The sequence below is a fragment of the Eurosta solidaginis genome, chromosome 3, assembly GCF_040869045.1.
Source record: "Eurosta solidaginis isolate ZX-2024a chromosome 3, ASM4086904v1, whole genome shotgun sequence".
Lineage (NCBI taxonomy): Eukaryota > Metazoa > Arthropoda > Insecta > Diptera > Tephritidae > Eurosta > Eurosta solidaginis.
This window is the reverse complement of record NC_090321.1, coordinates 229485238-229507652: the sequence shown is the minus strand read 5'-3', so window position 1 is coordinate 229507652 and position 22415 is coordinate 229485238. Positions and strand designations below refer to the sequence as shown.

Below are 22415 nucleotides of genomic sequence, written 5' to 3'. Positions count from 1 at the left end.
GAAGGCATAAGTGCAGGACAAGAGCACAAAACGTGCTCCATCGTTTCCTTCCCCCGCTCTTCCTACATCTTTTTGTAGGAACTGTATATTTTTGGATGAGTAAGGTATACCGCAGACCCTATTCCTTCCACTACTTTGGAACCATCGGTGTACACGTGTATACCGTTGCGCCAACCATCCACCCCTAAGTTGAGAACGAATTTAAAACTCTACCATTTCGCTATTGCATAATAATTTATTATCAATATTGGTTTTTTCTTGGTTTGGTTGCATCAATATATTTTCAATTATTTCAATGCAATGGTATGCAATAGAAACTATACATTATTTTTTCATTTTTCGTTCATAACTTACTTTTAATTACACTTAAGATTCTTGCACACACATGAAATTCACAAATATTATTAAATATCTATTTTTTATTTTATTTGTTTACTATGCAATTTATGAATTTTTATTTTTCTGCATCATAGTGATGTATTATTGTAGATGTTGTTGTAACAAATATACTTCTTTGTTTTTGCTTTTATTAATAATTTAACCAGTTTAAAAATATACAAATGTTATTAAATGACAAATATGTAACAGTGATATGAATATTTAATGATAATAAAAAATTTATTTAGGTACTTTTGATGTGTTGTGAAGTAGGGGAGAATGGGTCCAAAATGTAACAAAAAACATGCACTTCGGCCAGTACACACTTATGAATATATGTTTGTTTATTTTAATATATGTGTTGGTGGTAAATCGGTTTTTTTCTTAAAAGTAAAACTTCAGCGTTTTGATGAAAAAATAATAATTTAATTTTGCTAATTTTTTAACACGAGACAGATCGCAGCCTCTGTGTTATTCTAAGTTTTCAGTAGCAAATTAAATTATTGTTGTGATTCACTATAAGAATTTTAAAATATTTTTATTGGAATTCTTAGCAACGATATAAGAAGCCAATAATAACTGATGCTTGTTAGGTCATTCGTTTAGCATTTGTACAATTGGTTTTCTTTTCTCATAACATCTTATACATGACGATATTGCTTATAGAATTTTTAATCCAAATTTGAACTTAATCCGAGTTATTTGATCTTACTATGATGATCAACCGAAATAACTCATAAAACAACTTTTGATTTCGCCGCTGTTCCATCATCAGTGTCAATTTTCGTTCCAGAATGAACCCGGTTTGACTTGAAATCAAATTTAACAAGAGATGACAGAAAATCATCCCATTATACATCACTTTAAGCTTCTTTAGCTGATTCTAGTGCAAATGCATCGATTAAAAAATGGACTACACCCAAAAACGGTCTTTTTTTCCTAATTTTTTCCTCAAAACAGACATTTTTCTAAAAACATGGATATTTTATTCACTGTTACGAGATTCGTGGAATAAATTTCTACAGCAAATAGTCAATCCCATTCTTATGTTCTGAGGTTGCTGTACTGCACGAAGCCAAGTAGCGATCTAGGGGCCATTTTTCTTCTGGAATCAATTAGTAATCATGTGTATTAAATACCTGTACAAACAGCTTGTTTCACTCGAGCCATTTTGTTAGTTCAATAAACCTGTTGATATCATATATGGAAAATTGGTATGGTATCAACTCTCACGAAACCAGCTAAACTTCGGTATTTGATCCATTTCCTTACAACCTTCTTGGTTTCAATTTCTGCTAATATCGTTGAAAGGCAATCCCATTCTTTCTGCGTATGGGCCAAATAAGCAGTGACATGAATGGGGTTATTGTGACTTTTATTTTCAGTTGTAGTTGTTGTTCCGGTAACAAGCACCATTAAGGACCATCTCGGGAACGATTTAGTATGACCACATGAAATCCTCAAGGCCATACCGCCCTCCCACCCCCTAGATCCATGAGGAACTTGGGGTCGCCAGACCCTCGGCTGTTAAAGTAACAGGATTCACCACGGGTAGGTGCTGTTCACAGTTGGGTTGGAGAAGCTATAAATAAACCCCTTGTAAAGGTTGTGCTACACAAGCCCTTGAATAAATTTGATATTTTAGTTGCCTTTTACGATAGGCATACCTACCGCGGCTGTATTCTAAGCCCCCTAACCCGCTGGGTTTTCAGTTACTTTAGAGCTCTGCTGTCACAAAAAATAAATTATTAAAATAATGTAATCATATTTTATGCGATCTCACTGTTAATTTAAACATTTTGTGAAATCTGCTTTTAGGCGCTACTTTTAAAATAATAAATGCAGTAGGCTCATTCCATTTCAAGACACCCGGTTCGCGCAGGACAGGATTTTTGATTTCGATGAAATTTTAATATGTTGTTCTTTGGTCAAAATTATGAAACATGTGTTTTTTTGCCTCAAAAATTTTTTTTTCGAATTAATAGTAATAACGAACATTTCAAAGAAAAAATCATGAGTATCGGTTAATTTTTGACAAAGTTATTTACAGTTGAAAAAATAGGTGAACAAAATATCGATTGCATTTTATCGAATTCAATTGCCCATCAATCCGAAAAACAAATTTTTGAGAAAAAAAAACACGTGTTTCATAATTTTGCCCAAAGAACAACATATTAAAATTTCATCGAAATCAAAAATTATGTCCTGCGCGGATCGGGTGTCTTGAAATGGAATGAGCCAGTAGTAGTGATGAAAAATGTTTAGCTTTTGTGCTGCATTTTTTCTGATTTTCATTATGTTGTAATTTCTATGTGTTTATAATTTTTTATTATAATGTGTGATCTTTAAACTTACATTTTGTTTTATGTTTTTACTTTCTTAGCACTAAACTTCAATTTTATACATATATTCATAATGTAAATTGTTTTCACTTTTCTCTTTCATTTTGCTACATACTACACCATAAGCGTCGCACACTGGGGTAAGTTCAAAAAAATTCTGCCAAAGTCATTGAACTGAACAGCCAGTGGAATTAGCGCAATAAATCGTAAATTAAACAAATAAATATTAAAACAGAAGAGATAAAGAAACGTTTTTGAAAAATATTAGTTGATTGTTAGTAAAAAATCAGAAATATAGAATATTGGAACACAAAAATCTATAATATTTAAATTTTTTAATTAGAATTAGCAAAGCATGCATTGCAATCTGCAAAAAAAAGCGAATTTAAGTAACGCACGTATCATAATATGAACTATAAAACTATGTTTCCACTTCTGAGTGGAATATCACTCTGTCACACCCTATCTGTGAAGACGTTTGTATAACGGCCTAGCTAAGAGTTTGTTTTAAAAGAATTTGGTTGAGGAACGCCCTATATCAGAACTTAATTTAAAAACGTTCAATTCAATATACTTTTCCATTGTCAGGGGCGTTTCTGAAAACAATTTTGAAATAGGGAGTTTTTGAAAAATATCCTCAGATAGGGCGTTTTTGTTATGGCAGCTAAGATAAGGTGACATTCTACTCAGTCGTGAATATTTGAAATTAAAAAAAAAAAAAATTGGAAAAAACAGGTATTTGAAATAATATATTTATATGAAAAATTGGTTTAATTAGTTCTGCTTATATTTTTTTTACAGAAAAAGTAAGCTTTAAATACATTTTTTTATTAAATAAATTTTAAGACAAATATTTCACAATTTCCCAGTGTGCCCAATTTTTTTTTACTTCAAACATTTTATAATAAGTACAAGATTCATATTTATTTTTTTATTGCTAGCACTCTATTCATCCTTGTTGCCCGCTGTCGCAGTTCAACTCCGTACATCCCAATCACATACAGCTGCGAACACGAAAATAGCAGTTAAGATATTAAGTAAATGTCATCAGTTTTTTCTACTTATTTTTTTCAAAATTTTAAGATAAATATTTCAAGAATTATGTAAGCGAAAATATGCAAACCAATTTCAAAAACGTTTTGGAAGATTCGAAAAACTCGTTTCTTTCCATAAAATTTTTTTTTGAATATGCAGTTTCGTAGTCCATTAAACTTAAGTCAGAACTCCCATTAATTTTTGACAGTGTGAGAAGTGTTTTTTTTTTTTTTTTTTTGATATTTTCCATCTGAAAAGTGAGATTTTATACTAAAAAAATTTAGTTCCAAATAAAAAAGTTCGAAATTTTCGAAACATTTTATCGAATTTTTTCCAAAACATTTTTGATATTGATTTGCAAAGTGTCTATTACAAAATTCATAGAAGTTTTTCTTTAGATTATCGCAAATCAGAAAATGGAGAATAAAATTGACGAAATTTGCTAAAAATTGTCACTGTCAACTGTATGTACGTGGCAGGTGAATGAGTTAACGACTGTTGGGCGCGACAAACAAGGTGAAATGTGTTTTTTAAAAAAGTTTTCATTCATAAGAATTGGGCGTTTCATTTGTTTCTTTGTTCATAAAATTGTCTTCATTTATTTTTTTTTAGTATATATTTAAATATTTTACATACATACATACAGTCAACAACAACATCTTGTATATTTTCATAAGATGGTAAGAGGTCTCAGAACGATTGAAAATTACAATAAAAAAATTGAAAAAAGTAGTGAAAGAAAAGTTCTTTTGTACGGGTTACAAGCTTTTCTTAATTATTCCTACACATATTTGCACTCTATTATAAAAAAATTATTGGAGACTTGTTAGGGTGATGCACTGCGAATAATCATTATGTGGTAAACAACTTAATAGAATTAAAAAACAAAAAACAAATTTATTTTTTAGGCTCATTTCATTTCAAGACATCCGGTCCGCGCAGGACATGATTTTTGATTTCGATGAAATTTTAATATTTTGTTCTTTGGTCAAAATAATGAAACACGTGTTTTTTTTTGTCTCGAACATTTTTTTCTCGGATTTATCGGCAATTGAATTCGGTGAAGTGCAATAGATATTTCATTCACCTATTTGTTCAACTGTCAATAACTTTGTCAAAAATTGAACGATTCTCATGATTTCGATATGTTCGTTATTACTTGTAATTTTATATAAATTTATAAACAAAAGCATATAGTTTAAAACAATTTTTTTTAGTATTTAGTAAAAATTTATGACTTTTTAAAAAAATTAATTTCTCAAAAAAGGTTATCTTTTTCTGTTTAAACTTTTTCTATATCGAGTGAACAGTTTATATTTCAACTTGGGTAAATATCTATTAGCCAAAACACGTAGTCTTCGAAATGTGAATTTTTGAATTAAACTTTTTTTCGCCATATATTGATGGAATACATAGCAGCATAAAGGGCGATTAATGCCAAATGCTTAAAATTAATTAAAATATCACATTTATTATTGAGAACATTCATTTGTTGTTATTTTTCAGAATATGGCAAAACATTTCACTAAACCTTCAATGCCGCCACAAAAGCCTTTGTCAGGTCCTGCTACAAAATCGCTGTAATTCAGAAAAATAATAAAAAATGAACATTTTCAATAATAAATATGACATTTTCATTAATTTTAAGCATTTGGCATTAATCGCCTTGTATGCTGATATGTATTGCATCAATATATGGCGAAAAAAAAGTTTAATATTCAAAAATTCATATTTCGAAAACAAAGAGTTTTGGCTAATGGCTATTTACCCAAGTTGAAACATAAACTGCTCACTCAATATATAAAAAGTTTAAACAAAAAACAATAAACGTTATTTGAAATATTAATTTTTGAAATAAAAAGTCGTAAGTTTTTACTAAATTCCAAAAAATATATTTTTTTTGTAACTATATGCAATTGTTTATAAATTTATATTAAACTAAAAGTAATAACGAACATTTCAACGAAAAAATCATGAGAATCCGTTAATTTTTGACAAAGTTATTGTATGCTTTAATGCTTTGCATCAATGGCATTTGGCAAAGTTGGAATATGAACTGTTCCCTCGATATAGAAAAAGTTTAAACAAAAAAAAAATTACCTTTTTTAAGAAATTAATTTAAAAAAAAAGTCATAAACTTTTACTAAATACTAAAAAAAATTCTTTTAAACTATACGCTATTTTTTATAAATTTATATAAAAGCAAAAGTAATAACGAACATTTCTAAGAGAAAATCATGAGAATCGGTCGATTTTTGACAAAGTTATTGACAATTGAAAAAATAGGTGAATAAAATATCGATTGCATTTTATCGAATTCAATTGCCGATAAATCCGAAAAAAAATTTTTTTGAGGCAAAAAAACACGTTTATAATTATTTTGACCAAAGAACAACATATTAAAATTTCATCGAAATCAAAAATCATGTCTTGCGCGGAACGGGTGTCTTGAAATGGAATGAGCCTGTAGTAAATACTTACTCTAGAAAAACATGCACAAAAAAATATTTTTTGTTGACAAATTATATACAACTTGAACTAATAAAGGGAGAAGCAAAAAGTTGGAAAACAATTTGGCAAAAATATTTGCTAAAGCTTTTACAGTGACAACTAGCACTACCAACAAAAGCTCGATTCGCTCAAATCCTGAAATTTATGAAAGTTTTCCTTATAAACGCTTATAACAGCAGCTGATGAATCTGCCAACAAACACACTTCTTCAAAAGCTAGCTTCAGGAAGCTTCCATAGGAAAGCTCCAGTAAAAATTTGGTCAACCAAAAATTAATAAAACTCTCTTCCCAAAATCTCTCGTATGCTTTCATAGAAAACCTCCAAGCGGAGTTCAATCACACAAATAATTAAAAAATCTCGCTTCTTGAACTTCTTCGTGAGCTTTCACAGTAAAACTCCTGTCGCAGTTTAATCAACCAAAAACTAAAAAAGCTCGCTTCCTGAAATTTCTCGTAAGTATTTATTAAAAAGTTTGTAATAGAGTTAAGTTAGCAAAAAAAATGAAAACCAAGTAACTTGTAAAAACACTTATGACCAATTATTTTACGCTTGCTTTTTTATGTAGATATGTAGATCGCCATGGCAAATAAAACAACAAAAATATTTCTCAATACACATGCAAAAATTTCATGATAAAAGCTTTTAGTATTAGGGTTTCAGATTAAAACTTTCTTTTAATTATGATTTTTAACTTACCTTATATCTTTGAATGAAGCAAACATACTAAGGCACTAACAACTAAATTTAGCCTCTCCATTCAATCTCATTGAGTAACTGTGATTTTTGTTTAAATTTTTCATACAATTTACAAATATTAAAAAGTTGAACAGGGAAGAAAGTACACAAAAGACTAAGAAACATTATGTAGAAAAGGATCTTTTCCGTGTCTACTCTTAATATTTTGTGAATTATTTTAACCCTTAAAGTAATATTAAAATCATTAATTTTTATCGAAATATTAAAAAGCTATTTTTTGCAGGCTGAAGGTCCAAACTAGAAATAGCATCAAAACCTTTAATATTAAAAAAATTTTATGATTTTTTTTTTTTTTTTTTTTTTGAAAATTCTTGAATTTATTTGAAATTTTGATAAAGTACTATACTTGATTTTTTTAATGACATTGCATAAAAGAGCGTTATGAACTCCAAATCAAAAAAAAAGTAAGAGAAAACAGTTTGAAAACCTTATAAAAGCTCGTTTTCTTATTAAAAACCACCCAATAACTCTCAACCATAACTGTTGGTCCCATCCGTGTGGGAATTTTTTTATTATATTTTAAAAATTTAGAAAATCGACAGTTCTGTGGTTGCCAGAGGGTTTAACTGTTCAAACGTTTTAACCTTTTCTAGCCTTCAGATAGCTCCATTTGGTATTTATGTTTTCATCAACATATTTTGAATACATACAAATTATCAGAATAGCTGTATTTGGTTTTCCTTGTCATTAACTGACAGTCGATGTTTCAGTTAGCATGGAGAAAATGACAATTTCGATAGCTTATGGATAAGTTCCTAACTGCAGAAAGTGAAAATGTACGGATTCCCATAGGACACTGCCGCTTCAAAACTCAGTCACCATTGAGAGATGAGTCTTATTTAAAAAATTTCAACCATGATGACTTTACCATGGGCAGCAAAAATATTTTGTTCAAAATTTCTGTTTTTGGTTTTAAAATTAAAAGAAAAAAATCGGACCTTAAGCCGGCAAAATAAAATTCTTTGCAAATTTATATTAAGATTTTTCTCATCAAGTTTCCAGATACTACACCTTTTCCAGCTGTATTTGACAAAACGGAAAATGCATTTGAAAAATGTATTTTAAAAAAGCTCAAGCGTATTTGAGAAATATGCAAATGAAATTGAGAAGAGGTCAAATATATTTGAGAAAAAGACAAAGGTCTTAGAGAAAAAGGCAAATGTATTTGTGAAAAAGGCAGATGAAATTGAGAGAAAGTGAAATGTATTTGAAAAATGGGCAAATGGGATTGAGAAGAGGACAAATATATTTGAGAAAAAGGCAGATGTATTTGAGAAAAGGGTAAATGTATTTGAGGAATTGGCAAATTTATTTGAAAAAAGGGTGAATGTATTTGGGAAATGTATTAAATACATTTTTTCTGAAATACGTTTGTACTTTGCTCAAATTAATTTACCGATTTCTAAAAAACATTTGCCCTTTTCCCAAATTTAATTGCGCTTTTCTTAAATTCATTTGCTTATTTCTCAAACACATTTGCCGGTTTCTCAAATACACTTTAATATTTCTCAAACACATTTACCCGTTTCTAAAATACGTTTTTCCTGTTCTCAAAAACAACTATTGTGTTGAGATTATCTTTGTATTTATACATGTTTTCTTGTCGATTGTGCTGCACATTTGCTTCCAGATATTGAATATAAACTAAGAAGAAAAATATGGAACACTTTCGAAAACAAAATTCGGTAGTCTTTACTTTAAGTCAGAGCAAATTTCTTGCGGGTGAGAGCTTTACTGAGCTTTTCATATACATAGCTTTCGTATAGCTTTGGATGCTAGAAGTCTTTAAAAGCAAAAAAAGAAGTAGCCTATAAGTGAAAGATTAATTAATAATATAAGAAAAAAAGATAAAGCATTACCGCATTCTTCTTAAATTTTTTTTTTAGCTAAAGATTAAGTTATAAAGGCTTATGACATACTAAGAAGAAATAAAATTTAAACTTTAAAATTTATTTAACACTTAATTAAACACTTTTGTTTTTTTTATTTAAACATTTTACATTTTGTGTTTCATCATTAATTTTTGTAATTTGCTTGCTGAAAAATAAGGCCCGTGGATACACTATAAAAAAGCGAATACCTAGTACTAAGTTCTTCATTATGTTTCATAATATTTCGTTAAATGTCAGCAATTAGATTTGCAATAAGATTTGCTAAAATGCGTTGTTTTTTTCTTAGTTTTATAAAATACATTTTAATTTGCATTTTTAATTTTATTTATAGATTTTACTTACTTAAATTTCTAATTATGCACTGAAATAGCTTTGCAGCCGTTCAATACTATTTTTCGCGTCCTAAAATATTTTTGAAGTGCTTATATTAAAATTTTCGTTACATTATTTGCTTTTTTTAGTGATTTATTTGTTTTTGAATTTGTAATTTATTGATAATTTTTTTTAACACTAAACATTCAGCTGTGCTAAAAATTACTAAGTGCTGCAAGTTTCTTCTGTTGGTTGAATTAGTACCATATTTTGGGTTAAGTTTTCACTTCGTACGCTATTTAAGCATTTGTTTATGCAGTATTCATCAATATAAATCTTATTTCGTTATACTTCTTTTAATATGCGCTTGATGAAAATTCATACACAAAGCTTTCGCACTCAATACCGAAGCTTTCATATTTTGTTCAAAGCTTTCAACATAAAATTTGTTAGCTTCCACAAAGCATCATATCTATTGCTGTGTGAAATATCACCCTATCTAGGCTGCCGTTTCAGAAACGACCTATCTCAAATAACTTTTGAATAACGCCCCATTTCAGAGTTTATTTCAAAAATGCTCTATCTCAGAATTCGGTTGAAGAACACTTTGTTTTAGAATTTGTTTCAAAAACGCTCTATCTAAACTTAAATTCAATCCACTGCCAAACTAGCTGGGGCGTTTTTGAAAACAAATTTGAAAAGGGGTGTTATTAGAATGTTATCTGAGATAGGGTGTTTTCAAAACGCCACCTGAGATAGGGTGATATTCCACTCAACAGTCGTATGCTATACAATTTTTTTTTTATTTTGTTATTCATTACATCTATTGAGTTTATGTACATTTTTTTTTATTTTCAAATCCATATGCTTACATATACATATTTCAATACTCAATACTATTTCAAAAGTTATTCATATTCAATAGACGCAGTTAATACTTACATCGTTTTTTGGAAAATCCTATTAGTTTTTATTTGGAAAAAATATGTTAAGTTATATATATGAAAGTCTCCCAAAAATATTAAAATATCAAATTGTTGTTGTATTTTATTGTATAGAAAATAGAAAAAGTTTATAAATATTTGTTCTACGTATTGAGAAATAAAAAAAAATTGATTTTTATGCCTTTTCTTCATTATTGATGTTAAGTTTTATTAAATAATTTGTTTTGCTCCTGCATAAAGGTATTTTAAATCTTGGGTTTAGATCAGTGGTGCAAAACGCCGGCAGAGCTTCGAATACAAACGCAACATTTTTTTTGTAATAGTATGTGTGTATTAGAAGAATGTGGAATAAAATTTTAGCATAAAATTAACGCATGAGTTCTTTACGCTAGAAGTATAAGCGAAAACTGATTGAATGCTCGCGTAACTGAATCTCTATCGGTGCGCGCAAATGACATGTAGGTGAACGCCGAATAGTTTTCCGAAGCTCTGCGAAGCTTTCGAGTGCACCATAGGTCTATATACTACTTTTTGTTCTTCTACCGCTTGCAGCCTTCTACTAGAAATTCATATGACTACAGTTTTTTTTTTCCTTTAACCCTTCGTTTTGCACTAAGTAAATATGTTCACTGCTTATGCTTTAATCTAACATTTATTAAATATTTCGCTTTGTTTGTTATTAGTTTTATTATCTCTTCCTTAAGTGTATATGTATTTTTGTTTGTTTGCTAAGTAGGAATTTTTGGATATGACTCATGGTTTTCATAGATTTTTTTTTTCATTTAAATATGTATGTTTGTATAGCTTTGTGTAAATATATTTTTGTATATATTTTATGATTGTTTACCAATATTTCTTTATTGTTTTGTTTATACATTTTTTTCTTTGAAGAATTATTTTCTTTTTTACTTTTACATTTTTTTTGGTAATTGAGAGATTTTTGAGCGCATTGTTACGGAGTCTGAGTAAGGTTTTTTTATTGAATTGGATTTGAAAAGGTTGTATAAAAGAAGACCAACTCGAATTTTAGTATTTTTTATTTATTTATTAAGTTTTGTCAACTAAATTGCATTTTCAAATAATCTTGTTGTTAAAAGTAAGCAAATAAATTAATAATAAATAAATAAAATATATGAAAAAAAATTGTTTTGAAAAAAAAAAAAAAAAATCATATTTCGAGAGCAAACCAAGTAAATAAATACAAAATGTGATTAGAAACACTGTGAAACAGTAGTCCTTCAGATAACTTTCCATTTGCACCAACACAGGGTGAACATATCTCAATTACTTAAACATAATTGTGAATATATTATAGTGCCAATTACAAAAATCTATTGTGAATACACAAACATAAAAAAAACAGCTGGCTTTTGTTTAAAATTTTGTCTTGCACTAAACTGACAGTAGATGCCTCCGTTAACGCGGATAAAACGAAAGTTTTGTCAACTTAGGCCCGGTTTTTCAGTAGATGATTAAGCTAAGCTTAAACTAAGTTTACTTAAACTTTAGTCAAATTAAACTCTAGTTAAACTACTGAGCAACTTTTCAGTCACAGTTTACGGCCGCCTTTGGGGTAAGATTTTTTGTACGGCAACATCGATTTTTTATTACCTAGATAATTTGTAGATACCGCAACAGCTGGATTTTGTTTACCCAACAAATATGGAAAAAATATTTCTCCAGCAAAATTTATATTTAGCTCCGTAGGTGATATCCAACATCATTATTTAATTACTCTTGAACCAGATAGTTCTCGAGTTGATATCCAAATTCATTCCCTCAATCACTATCCAACCTTTCAAAAATTTTATAAAATTTAGAGTTCTAGAGTTGATTATCATTATCATATTATTATCCAAACTTTGAGATATTTTGGGAAATGTACAGTTGTCATATGAATATCCAACATATTTCTGCTGTTGATATCCTACAATGGATATAAAGTTGAAAAAAATCTCCAAGGTGGTACCACCAAAAGCAGCAGCTGTTTATTGTGAGAAATAAACACCTGGTTGATAGCAGTAATGAAACATGAATCTTATATTTGAGTTCAGTTAGAGAACAGCAAGTTGGGAATTAAATTTTTTCAACTTAAGTAATAGAAGTTTTTGCTTTATAAAAAATCCCTCTTTTGCTGAGTACGCTATGATTCTCAAGTTGAGCCATTGTTTCAAAACAGCTCTTGAGATTTTAGAAGTATGCCTACTTATCAACATGAGCTATAATGGTACTCAAGCCCAAATGCTTGTTGGGTATATTACACGCCATGTCGAACGAACGCAAATAACTAGACTGTAACCCTGCCAGGACGGCCGCTTAAGCTCAGCTTTAACTGCAGTTAAACTAGACTGAAGAACTGCAGAATAAGTTTAAGCGTGGTTTAACTGACAAGCTGAGTTGAACTTTTACTGAAAAACTGGGCCTTATTGATAAGTGATCAACTAAAGAAGTTGGAAGCCACGCTTAGGGCCGTTTCAACAATGTTCAGGTAGTGTGTTATTTTACATTTCCGTTTGCTCCATGCTAATTGAAGTGTAAAGTAAAGTCAGCTGTTTGGCTACTTTCGTGTATTAATAATAGATTTCTCCGATCGGTTCTACAAAATAGTCAAAATTATTGATTTAACCGGTGATGGGTCACTCTCTGTTGGTGAAAAAGAAAATGTCAAATGAAGATATATTATAGATTGCTATATTCCAAGTAAATTCTAACATAACTGAATATGGAGAAACGGCCTTTGGTAGACAAAATTAAAAAAAATTTAAACAACATAGTAAAACAAAAGTTGATCAGATAATCAAACAACAGGTAATAATCGCAACGTGACATTATGGTCTCATAATCGACCTGAATTCTAGTGAAGGAACTCTATATTATAGTGTCAGAGAAAAGATTAAATGAAGATCACGATGCCAAATGTCTAAAATTTTATCAAATTTATTTTTGAAAATGAAATTTAGCTTTACGCAGATACCCTACTTTTCTCTTTATGTATATACCACACCATTTTCTATGCGGGACGTCACTTTATCGAAATAAAAAATAAAACACAGTTTAAAGGTGGAATATGGGTCGACTTTCAGAAAACTTTTGAGAATGTGGGGGATATACACAGATCTAAAAAAAAATGTCGAAATAGAAACAGTATTTTTTATGAGGTCTAAAGAAGTATGAACTCGTGAGAAAGCAGCGAATATCATCGTAAACAAGACCTATTCTACAGCTCAAACAGCTGAACTAAAGATATATTTTGGAAGCTACTTAAACCATGCATACGATTTAAAATGCTAAAATCACGAAACTCCGTCCTGCAGATTTAAGATTTGATGGATCCCTGGGATTGAGCTGATGGATCAAAGGGCTTTTGAAAACTCAGGTGGTGGAAGCGGGGGCTATAACAAAACGCTTCGTTGATGAGCATGAAATTAGATCTACAGAAAACTGGATCAAGTAATTAATTTTTGCGCTGAAAACGTGGCGCACTTAAAACTTGAGCGATATCTACTTTAACTTGACACCCTTCTTATTGAACTGGACTACTTCTGGTATCATTAAAACGGCATGGGAAATGTAAAAGGAATATATTCTGGCTGTATTACATTTTCTCGAATGCGTTCACTATGGAAATCTACTATGCCCAACTATGTGATCCATTTACAGATATAGGAAAAATACCTAAAATTATACGAAGTCTTGTGTTTTGTCAGTTCAATATATCTTTTCTGGACAAAAACCTCTATGTACTTAGTTGATAGTATATTGTAGTACTAGCCCACAGCGCTTAAAACCATTAACTCACAAATAAATTGCAAATTTAACCAAACACCAGTACTTGACGTATATTAAAAGCTTTTGACGCAGTCAATCACAACACGTGACTGTAAGACTTGGAATAGTCTACTCTTCAGGCAAGCATCAGTTCACTTCGGGAACGTAACTTCATAACCAAGAACAAGTAAACGAGGGGTGCCACAGGGTGGTGCCCTATTCCCACTGTAAAAGCATCGCGCTCAGAACTGCCATGGGATGTATTTTTATGTCGATAGAACATAATCTATAAAGTAAGTCGAAAATACTCCCCATAAAGGAGTGAAACGAAATGTTGAACAAACGGTTTCTGTGAATAACTCAGAAACCTGAGCATTTTAATAGATATTTGATTGAAGAGACCTCGCTTTGCGCGGAAATAAGGAGTTAAGTTTGAAAAGAACTATGCAAAAATCCGTTTGAACAAAAACGAAGCATTAAAAGGGCCTTCAGAAGGCATACACGAAGAGTCGGTAAAGTCGTACGCCGATAAATATCCGGCAAACCCCATTATTCAGGGAGATGCTGGTCACTCTAGCACAATTTTGATATGGATACTGTAATAAGTTAAGTTCTTCATCATCATTCATCATTATTAATGGCGCTTGACCGCCTATTTTGGCCGTTTCGTAACAAGTCACGCCAACTATCCCCGTTTCGCTGACGCCAATTAACTCACACAAGTTAAACTCTTACTTATCTAGTATCGGCTCCGATATACGCAATATGACACCAGCCGTATTTTCAATTACAATGTGGAACCAACGTCTCTACTCTTTATACGCTCAATTTCCAGAGAGTCTCCACCACTAAAGCCATGCTGAATGCAATTTCAAACGCATACGCCGTTTTTAGATTTTAGCAACTATACATAAAAGAGGACGCGATTCGTACACTGGGAAAGTCCAGTATTTATAACTATATCTTGTATAGAGATCTTTGGAGAACAACACATTCTCTTATGTTAAAAAGCAACAAAAAACAGGTAAGGACGGGACTGTCTTCGGCTGTGCCGAAAACTTCATACCTTTCATGCTGAACAATAATCTTATCCCATCCGTAACCTTCAAATAATCGGTTGTATAACATAAAAAATATATAGTGAACAGATGTACATACCTAAGCGATTTTTAAGGTAAATATAAAATAAAAAATGGCAAAAAACACCCTTATCTTAACGATCGGTTGTATGATATATATATTATATATAGCTCCGATCGAAATGATTTTTTCATGAAATCTTCTATGATATATTAGAATAAATAAATACCACCAAGTTTAACGTTTTTATATTGGAAATTAAGGGAGAAATTGCCAAAAATCTTTCTATCTGAATGATCGGTTGTATGGGATATATATTATATACAGCTCCGATTGAAATGATTTTTTCATGAAATCTTTTATGATATATTAGAATATATATCATCGAGTTTCACGTTTATACTTTATAAATTGCGGCAGGAATGACCAAAATCGTTTTTTCTGAACGAACAGTTGTATGGGAGATATATGTTATAGTGGTCCGATCCTACGGGATCCGACAAATGTTAATATAATACAAAAATACATCCTTGTGCCGAATTTCATTGAGATATCTTAAAATTTGAGGGACTAGTTTGCGTTCAAACAGATAGACGGACAGACGAACATGGCTATAACAACTCAGTTCGTCGCCCTGATCAATACGGTATACTTAATGGTGAGTCTATCTTATATATTTCTCAACATTACAAACATCGGACCAAAGTTAATATTCCATTTGTACATGAAAGGTATAATTAGAGAGAAGAGTAAAACAGGTCGCATTAGGAAGTCATAAAAATATTAGAAAATATAAAAACTTAAGCGAAAGAATAAAACATAACATAATATAACACGTAAAGTGACATAAAATGACATAACATAAATTAACGTAACATTAATTAATATAAGATAACATAAAATTTTCTATCAAATATAAAATAACATAGCATAACATGATATAACATAACAAAACACCACTAAACGTCACGCAAGTTAACAAAACATAAAATTGGATAAGGTTGGTCTTCATTTATTCACTACTTTTTCAAGTTGAAAGCTTTCGAATATTTACCGCTAATGCCTGGAGATCGAAATGCGATATTATGGAGCAGCTCCAGCGTTCAAAATATTGGGTTGCTTCTGTTGAACTTTTACTAAACTTTCCGTTCAAGACTTCTTCTGTTATTTTTTTCTGTCATTATTTACCGCTTATTCATTTTTGTCATATATACATACATATATTTATCACATCAATTTCATAGTGTATATTTTCCAATGGTATGATATCGCTTATCTCTTTTCGGTGTTCACTTTTCCTCTTTTATTTTGGAGCTGTATGAAGCTAACTAAACCGAAACTGAAACCGAAATATGCTAAATGCGAACGGAGGTGACACGAGTAATAGTAAAGTGTCATGAAATTCGACGAATCGATCGCGAAGATGAACGAAGGTGGCACGTGCGTTAATATGTGGTGGCTATGGTAGCTACATTCATGTATTTATATGCTTTGTGGTTGTTGTGGTGACATTACTCAAAATCAAAAAGTAAAGTATGATTGTTGCCCTTATGTCTAAGAGTACGTTTCCGTTATAATAGTTTTTAAGCTTCCTGTGGTAGGGATGGTTATAAAAGCTATTTGTGCGTTTATCACTGCCAAAAATTGTTTGTGCCTATCGGCCGTTATCTGTAACTGCACGCTATTACCGCTACTAGGACACACATACTAATTACGTCTTCGGGACTTTGTAGTGCCTTACGCCATGCTTGATGTTTAAGCTCTATACACCTACTTCAGTTTAAAACTAACTTCAACAGCCCCTGCCATTTCATTTGTCTAACAACCGCCATACCATGGAAAGGTCCAGCACCATCAGTGAGGAGGCACCACCGGACGCTGCATTACTCCAAATTTCTGTCTAGTTTGTGGCTTCTCAACATAAAAATCTTCATAACTATAGAGCGGCGTTATTTTAAGACCCGTCTTTTCGGGTATGATCTTGAATTGCGGCTGATCGGTGCTAACCAACATTGGGCGTTTCATGGAATGCATGTAATCTGCGTACGATGCACCCAAATGTGAACGACGTGTTGTTGACACATTAATCTTTTTGCAAGGCTCGGGTTTCGCTTCAACATTCATTTGGCAGTTTTGAGCTGAATACTTATTCGGTTTGTATATAGAGAATATGTTATTTATAAGACTAAGAGCAGAATGGCCACTGGCGGAAGGATGTGGACCCACAGATGTGGGTTGTTTAGTCTGTACTTCATGATCGGTATAGAAATTATTATATTTATATGAGGGTAAACTGTCGGCCACTGGATAAATTTTGTGACCGTAATTGTAGGCACGATGCAGAGGCGAGCCCGTTGAATCAAAAAAATTAAAATCAGTAGAATTATTGGCGCCATGATGTATTGTGGAGCCATCTGGCACTGACGACGACTCCACTTGCGGCGGAGAGGGCATACTTTCGAGTAGCGATTTTTTTATCAGCATACGTTCCTGTTCACGATCGTGCATATCGATTGGCTGCCCGTTGTTATAGCAACCAACATTCACATTTTTCGCTTTCAGATTACTTTGCATATTACGGCGTTGCATATCCAAATCCACAGGACTTGGCGGTTTATCCAACTCAGCCCAATATTTCTCCAAATCAACATTAAAATCTTCCAAATCCATTTCGGTGGAATCAGAGCAGCTATCATCATCAAAACGACTAGGTGGTTGTACTTCCAGCAAAGATTTACTGCGCGCCGGGCGACGATATTGTGACGTCGGATAGTGATGCCGACTTGGGCCAGCGGCATTGCATAGATAACGTTCATCTTCGTCGAGAAATTTATCTTGCATAAGTAAACGTTCGCGTTCGTCGCGTATAAAATGATCGAGATCGGTGTCATAGGTCATTGTGTTGGCGGTACGGCAGTGTAAATGTTCTTCCTCCTCGGCTGCCGGATGGTGGCCAGGACAATGTAGACGCGTTCCCGACCTGGCAATATGGCGCTGTTGCCGGTGGTGGTAGCAATAGTTATCGGCGGCACAACAACAAATAACCGTTGGTGGCGGCGGCGGAGGTTGCTCACACTCGTGATTGCTGTGACGATTACGTTTCACATGATCGCGACTGCGTCCCGAGTCTATCGAGTAGCGTGAAGCCGCTGCCACACGATGGCTGCTACCGCGTTCCCTATCTTCAGTCCAATCAACCGAAGTGGAAGCGGTATGTAGGTTCCTGTTGCTACCACCGCTGGCTCCAGCGCCATAAATACCCACGGGCGTGCCGCGAGTGTGCCAAGTATAATGTCCGGTCGCCGCCGGGTAGCTTGGATGGATTTCGTCAAGCAAGCAATTAGAGCTTGTACAGTGCTCGCGTACGCAACATGAATGTGACGGTGCCGGTGGTGGCGGTGACGTCGTCGCCTCAGCCGATGTTGCTTCGTGAGCACCATACACCAGCGTATTTTCATCAAGGCTGCTACTAAAATAGTAGCCCGCTGACTTGCGGAAGGCTTCTTGTTTTTCTCGTCTTGTTATACTACATGTTTGCGGCAATTCATAATCCATGACATCGAACGGTGTCGTTTTGGACGTTGTGGCACTAAATGAATACGATTTGGGCACATTGGTTTTTTTTAATATCGATGTGGTACCACTACCGCGGTCATAAGCTGCTGCTGCTGTACCCATACCACCTCCTTCACCCATCACATAACAACTTTGTGATTTTGGATATTGAAATTCTTTACAACTAATTGAACGATGCAAACCATAGCCGGGAGAACCTTCACCTTCGCCACGTTTCCCCTTACCACTCATATCGGGTATTGCGCCGTCGTACTCATCCTCTGCAAAAAACTCATCCTGTTCGCGTATGTTGCGCAATTTACGATAAGTACCATACTTCAAACAATCTGGCACGTAATCTTCCTCGAGATCTTCAGAATGATTGGAATATATATTGTCAGTATACCAAGTTGGATCAAGTTGTTTCGGTTTCGGTTTAGCTTGTTGCATGCGATCTCGTTTCGATTGACGATAACTTTCAAAGCAAATATTTTTCATTTTCTCTAATTTTTGCTCTCTAATGCGCTCCCAATTCTCCCAATTTTTATCATTTTTACTTCTACCATTGTTGGTGGCATCAAAACTTCCATCAAAATACTCATAACTTGTTGCACCGTAATCTCCATTGTAACCAATATTCATATTCTTGGTTGCGTGCTCAGGTGGCGGTGCGCTGGGTTCACCACTCAAATTGTTGTAACTCGTACTGCTACCACCATTCTCGGAGACTACAATTCTTATTCTACGTTTTGTTTTATCTAATAGTTTTGATGACATCGAAGATTTCTGCGGCTTTTCGCGTTCTGTTGGCGGCTCTTTTGGTTGTCACACCTCTTGCAGGTACTTGACGGGGCAGTAGCCCTGACGATTGTCTGCTGAGCGCACCATCACCATACCGTTTACCTCATCGCCAGTCTGGAATGTAACGTAATGTAAAAATTTAATTAAATTTTATGTATAAAAACTTTGGAAGTATTGTGAAAGAATCGTTAGCTCGTACCTGTATAACTATTTGATCTCTGAGAAGCGTCATATTTTCTCCCCGTTCGCCGTCGGACACTTGTAGATTGTGTGTAACCTGTAAGGGCTTTTCATTGGCACTCAAGCGTACACAATATTTGGATGGAAAATAGCCGACACGCCCAAGTAATTTGCCCTGCCACCAGTCGGGATCCGAAGTATCAATGACTGTGACCTATTTGGATGAAAAAAAGTTGACAATTTGATTAACGCTTAGATTTTCCTTATTCTTACACAAAACACATTTTGGCAAAGCCTTAAAACCTGTTATTCAATCTAGATATTCTCCTTTCGGTAACAAACTACGTTGATGTGACATAAAGTCAACGGCCATAAAGTCAATTGGAATTGTGAGCAATTCAAAATGCAATAAGATCAATTGGTCTTACGATCACTTCATATGGTAATAAGGTCAATTGACATTTTGACCTTTCTTAATTTGAATTTATAGCCAATAATAAAATGTCTGGTTGTTCTTACGACAATGTCCGGAAAAAGACCCAAAACCACATACAGCCACATGCTTATAATTTAGGCCTGGGCAGTAACAGCAGGCGTAGGAAGTGCGAGATGCAATAAAAGACGGGCTCGTTCTGTTTTCGTGTCCTGCGCTCGGCAGTAATTATGCTAAGTACTAAAACATTTCTAGTATATGCCCAGAGGTTATTGTATAATACAAAGTCCTGGTACCTGATTGTGGTTCTGCCGTTTGATCGTCAAGTAAAATCCGAGAAAAATATAGACATATTTGGTTTATGTGAGGCCTTTAGTGACTGACCAATTCAACCTAACTTAACCTTTCCCAATAAGTTATTATAATTACAATTAGTCCTCGATGCATTGAGAGCTTTATTTATATCCTCCGCGCGCAACCTTTCAGTCTTTATCGGGGATCAAGAGTCACGTCACCTAAATGGGAGAGTCTCTGCCTTGCCAGAGCTACCCAACCGCAGAGAATGTGTACCGGCATTTCATACTCCAACACGCAAACTATTGATATATTTAATTTACGTCGCAGACTTCAATGTCCTGTATGGTACATAGGAAGAGTTCGTAGGCCTTATCTGCTTGAATTGATGAGTTATAGGTTGATACTCTCATTACTGGGAGTAAAATTAATTTCATTTGTCTTTGCCCTGGTCATTCACTCCAGTGTTTTTTGAACTTACTTCTTTACTTGTTACTTATGTTTTCCCTAGTGTGTCTTCGTGAGTCCACAGAAGTGCCCTGACCTGTGAAATGCTGCCATAGTACCCTCCTTGGCGAGCTAGTATGTATGTTCATTACCATTATGCCCTTAATGCCCAGGAACTCATCCTCACTAAACCTTGGTTTTAGCCCCCAGACCATTTAGGACTCATATGCAGTCATATAATATCTTAAACGTAATTATGTAAGAGTGGAAGGCACGCAAGGCTGCCGCAAACTTTTATTACATGGGTTTTGCCTGAAAAATTGTAGGGTAGCATCACATTCGTTTCGATTTCTTGAAGTTCGGCTTATAGATGCCAGCTCCCGTTTTTCGTCAGCAAATTTTAAACCATCCTTGAACCAGACCTCTGAGTCAGGATAAGTATATGGATTCCCTCTTGTCTAAAGAGTTCTATTCACAAAAGCTACCTCGAAACTCTATGAGATTCTGAGCGTGCGAGGGCCGTTAGATCACGTAATTGCAATACGGGATTTCTTATAAATTTTCTTATTACTTTCATATTCCCTGTTATGCTTCTGCTCTTAAGTTCACAGATATAGGGCTCATTACATTTAACCGTTATGTAAAGAGACCCACCAGAATCAGAAAGTAGCAAAGTTGCCACGTTAACATAAATAAAATGAGTTAAACCCAAAAAGCGAGTTCTTACCAGCTACACAAAAAAAATGTGCAATGAAAACTTATAAATTTGCTTTTTAAAAATGACATAAGTATACTTTCAGAAAAAATATTTTAAAAAGCAAGTTCACTGGGAGGGTTATTTGCATCTACATAAATCACTTTTAAACTTTGCTTGCATCATTTACAAAAAAAGGATTTAATTAATAATATTTCAAATATTTATTTTGATGTCAAAATGGCTTATGGACGCCAGTAGAATATTTATGCCAAAAAGCTCAAATTTAATCCGTTTCGTGGCTTGATAAAAACAAATCGATGAAGCCTCAGTATAGACATAAAGAGATGTAAAGCCGCCGCACTATAAATGGCCAGTTATATGCAAGTTGAAGTTGAAAAGCCTATGTACTACCTAAATGTGAGTATATTTTGGTATATACCCCGTAGTAAAATTTTTGATTAATTTAAAAATTGAAATCAAACTAATGCGAAAAGATGAAACTATTTCTAATAAAAATTTAAAGTTTCGGAATGTTCAGAATAGGGAAAACGACAGTAGATATTGTAATTTTTATTAAAAGCTTGGGAAAAAATATAAACAACTAGCCCTCAGGACGGACATATTCAACATAGAAGGAAGTATAAATAAATGAAGCAGAAGGAAATTGATAAAATAAAACAAGTAAGGAAGGCTAAGTTCGGGTGTAACCGAACATTACATACTCAGCTGAGAGCTTTGGAGACAAAATAAGGGAAAATCACCATTTAGCAAAATGAACCTAGGGTAACCCTGGAATGTGTTTGTATGACATGTGTATCAAATGAAAGGTGTTAATGATTATCTAAAACGTAGTGGGCCTTTGTTCTATAGGTGGACGCCTTTTCGAGATATCGCAATAAGGGTGGACCAGGGGTGACTCTAGAATGTGTTTGTACGATATGGGTATCAAATTAAAAGTATTAATGGGGGTTTTAAAAGGGAGTAGCCCT

General features: G+C 33.2%; 1 protein-coding gene across 1 annotated transcript in view; it reads right to left on the bottom strand.

Moving 5' to 3' along the window:
- Nucleotides 1-769: 769 nt before the first annotated feature.
- Stacl (Stac-like) overlaps nt 770-22415 on the bottom strand; it is a 765750-nt gene continuing 744104 nt past the window's right edge. Inside the window, 2 exon segments of the mRNA XM_067775429.1 lie at nt 770-19489; nt 19575-19769. Coding sequence (XP_067631530.1) covers nt 16874-19489; nt 19575-19769 — 2811 coding nt within the window. The 3' untranslated portion in view covers nt 770-16873.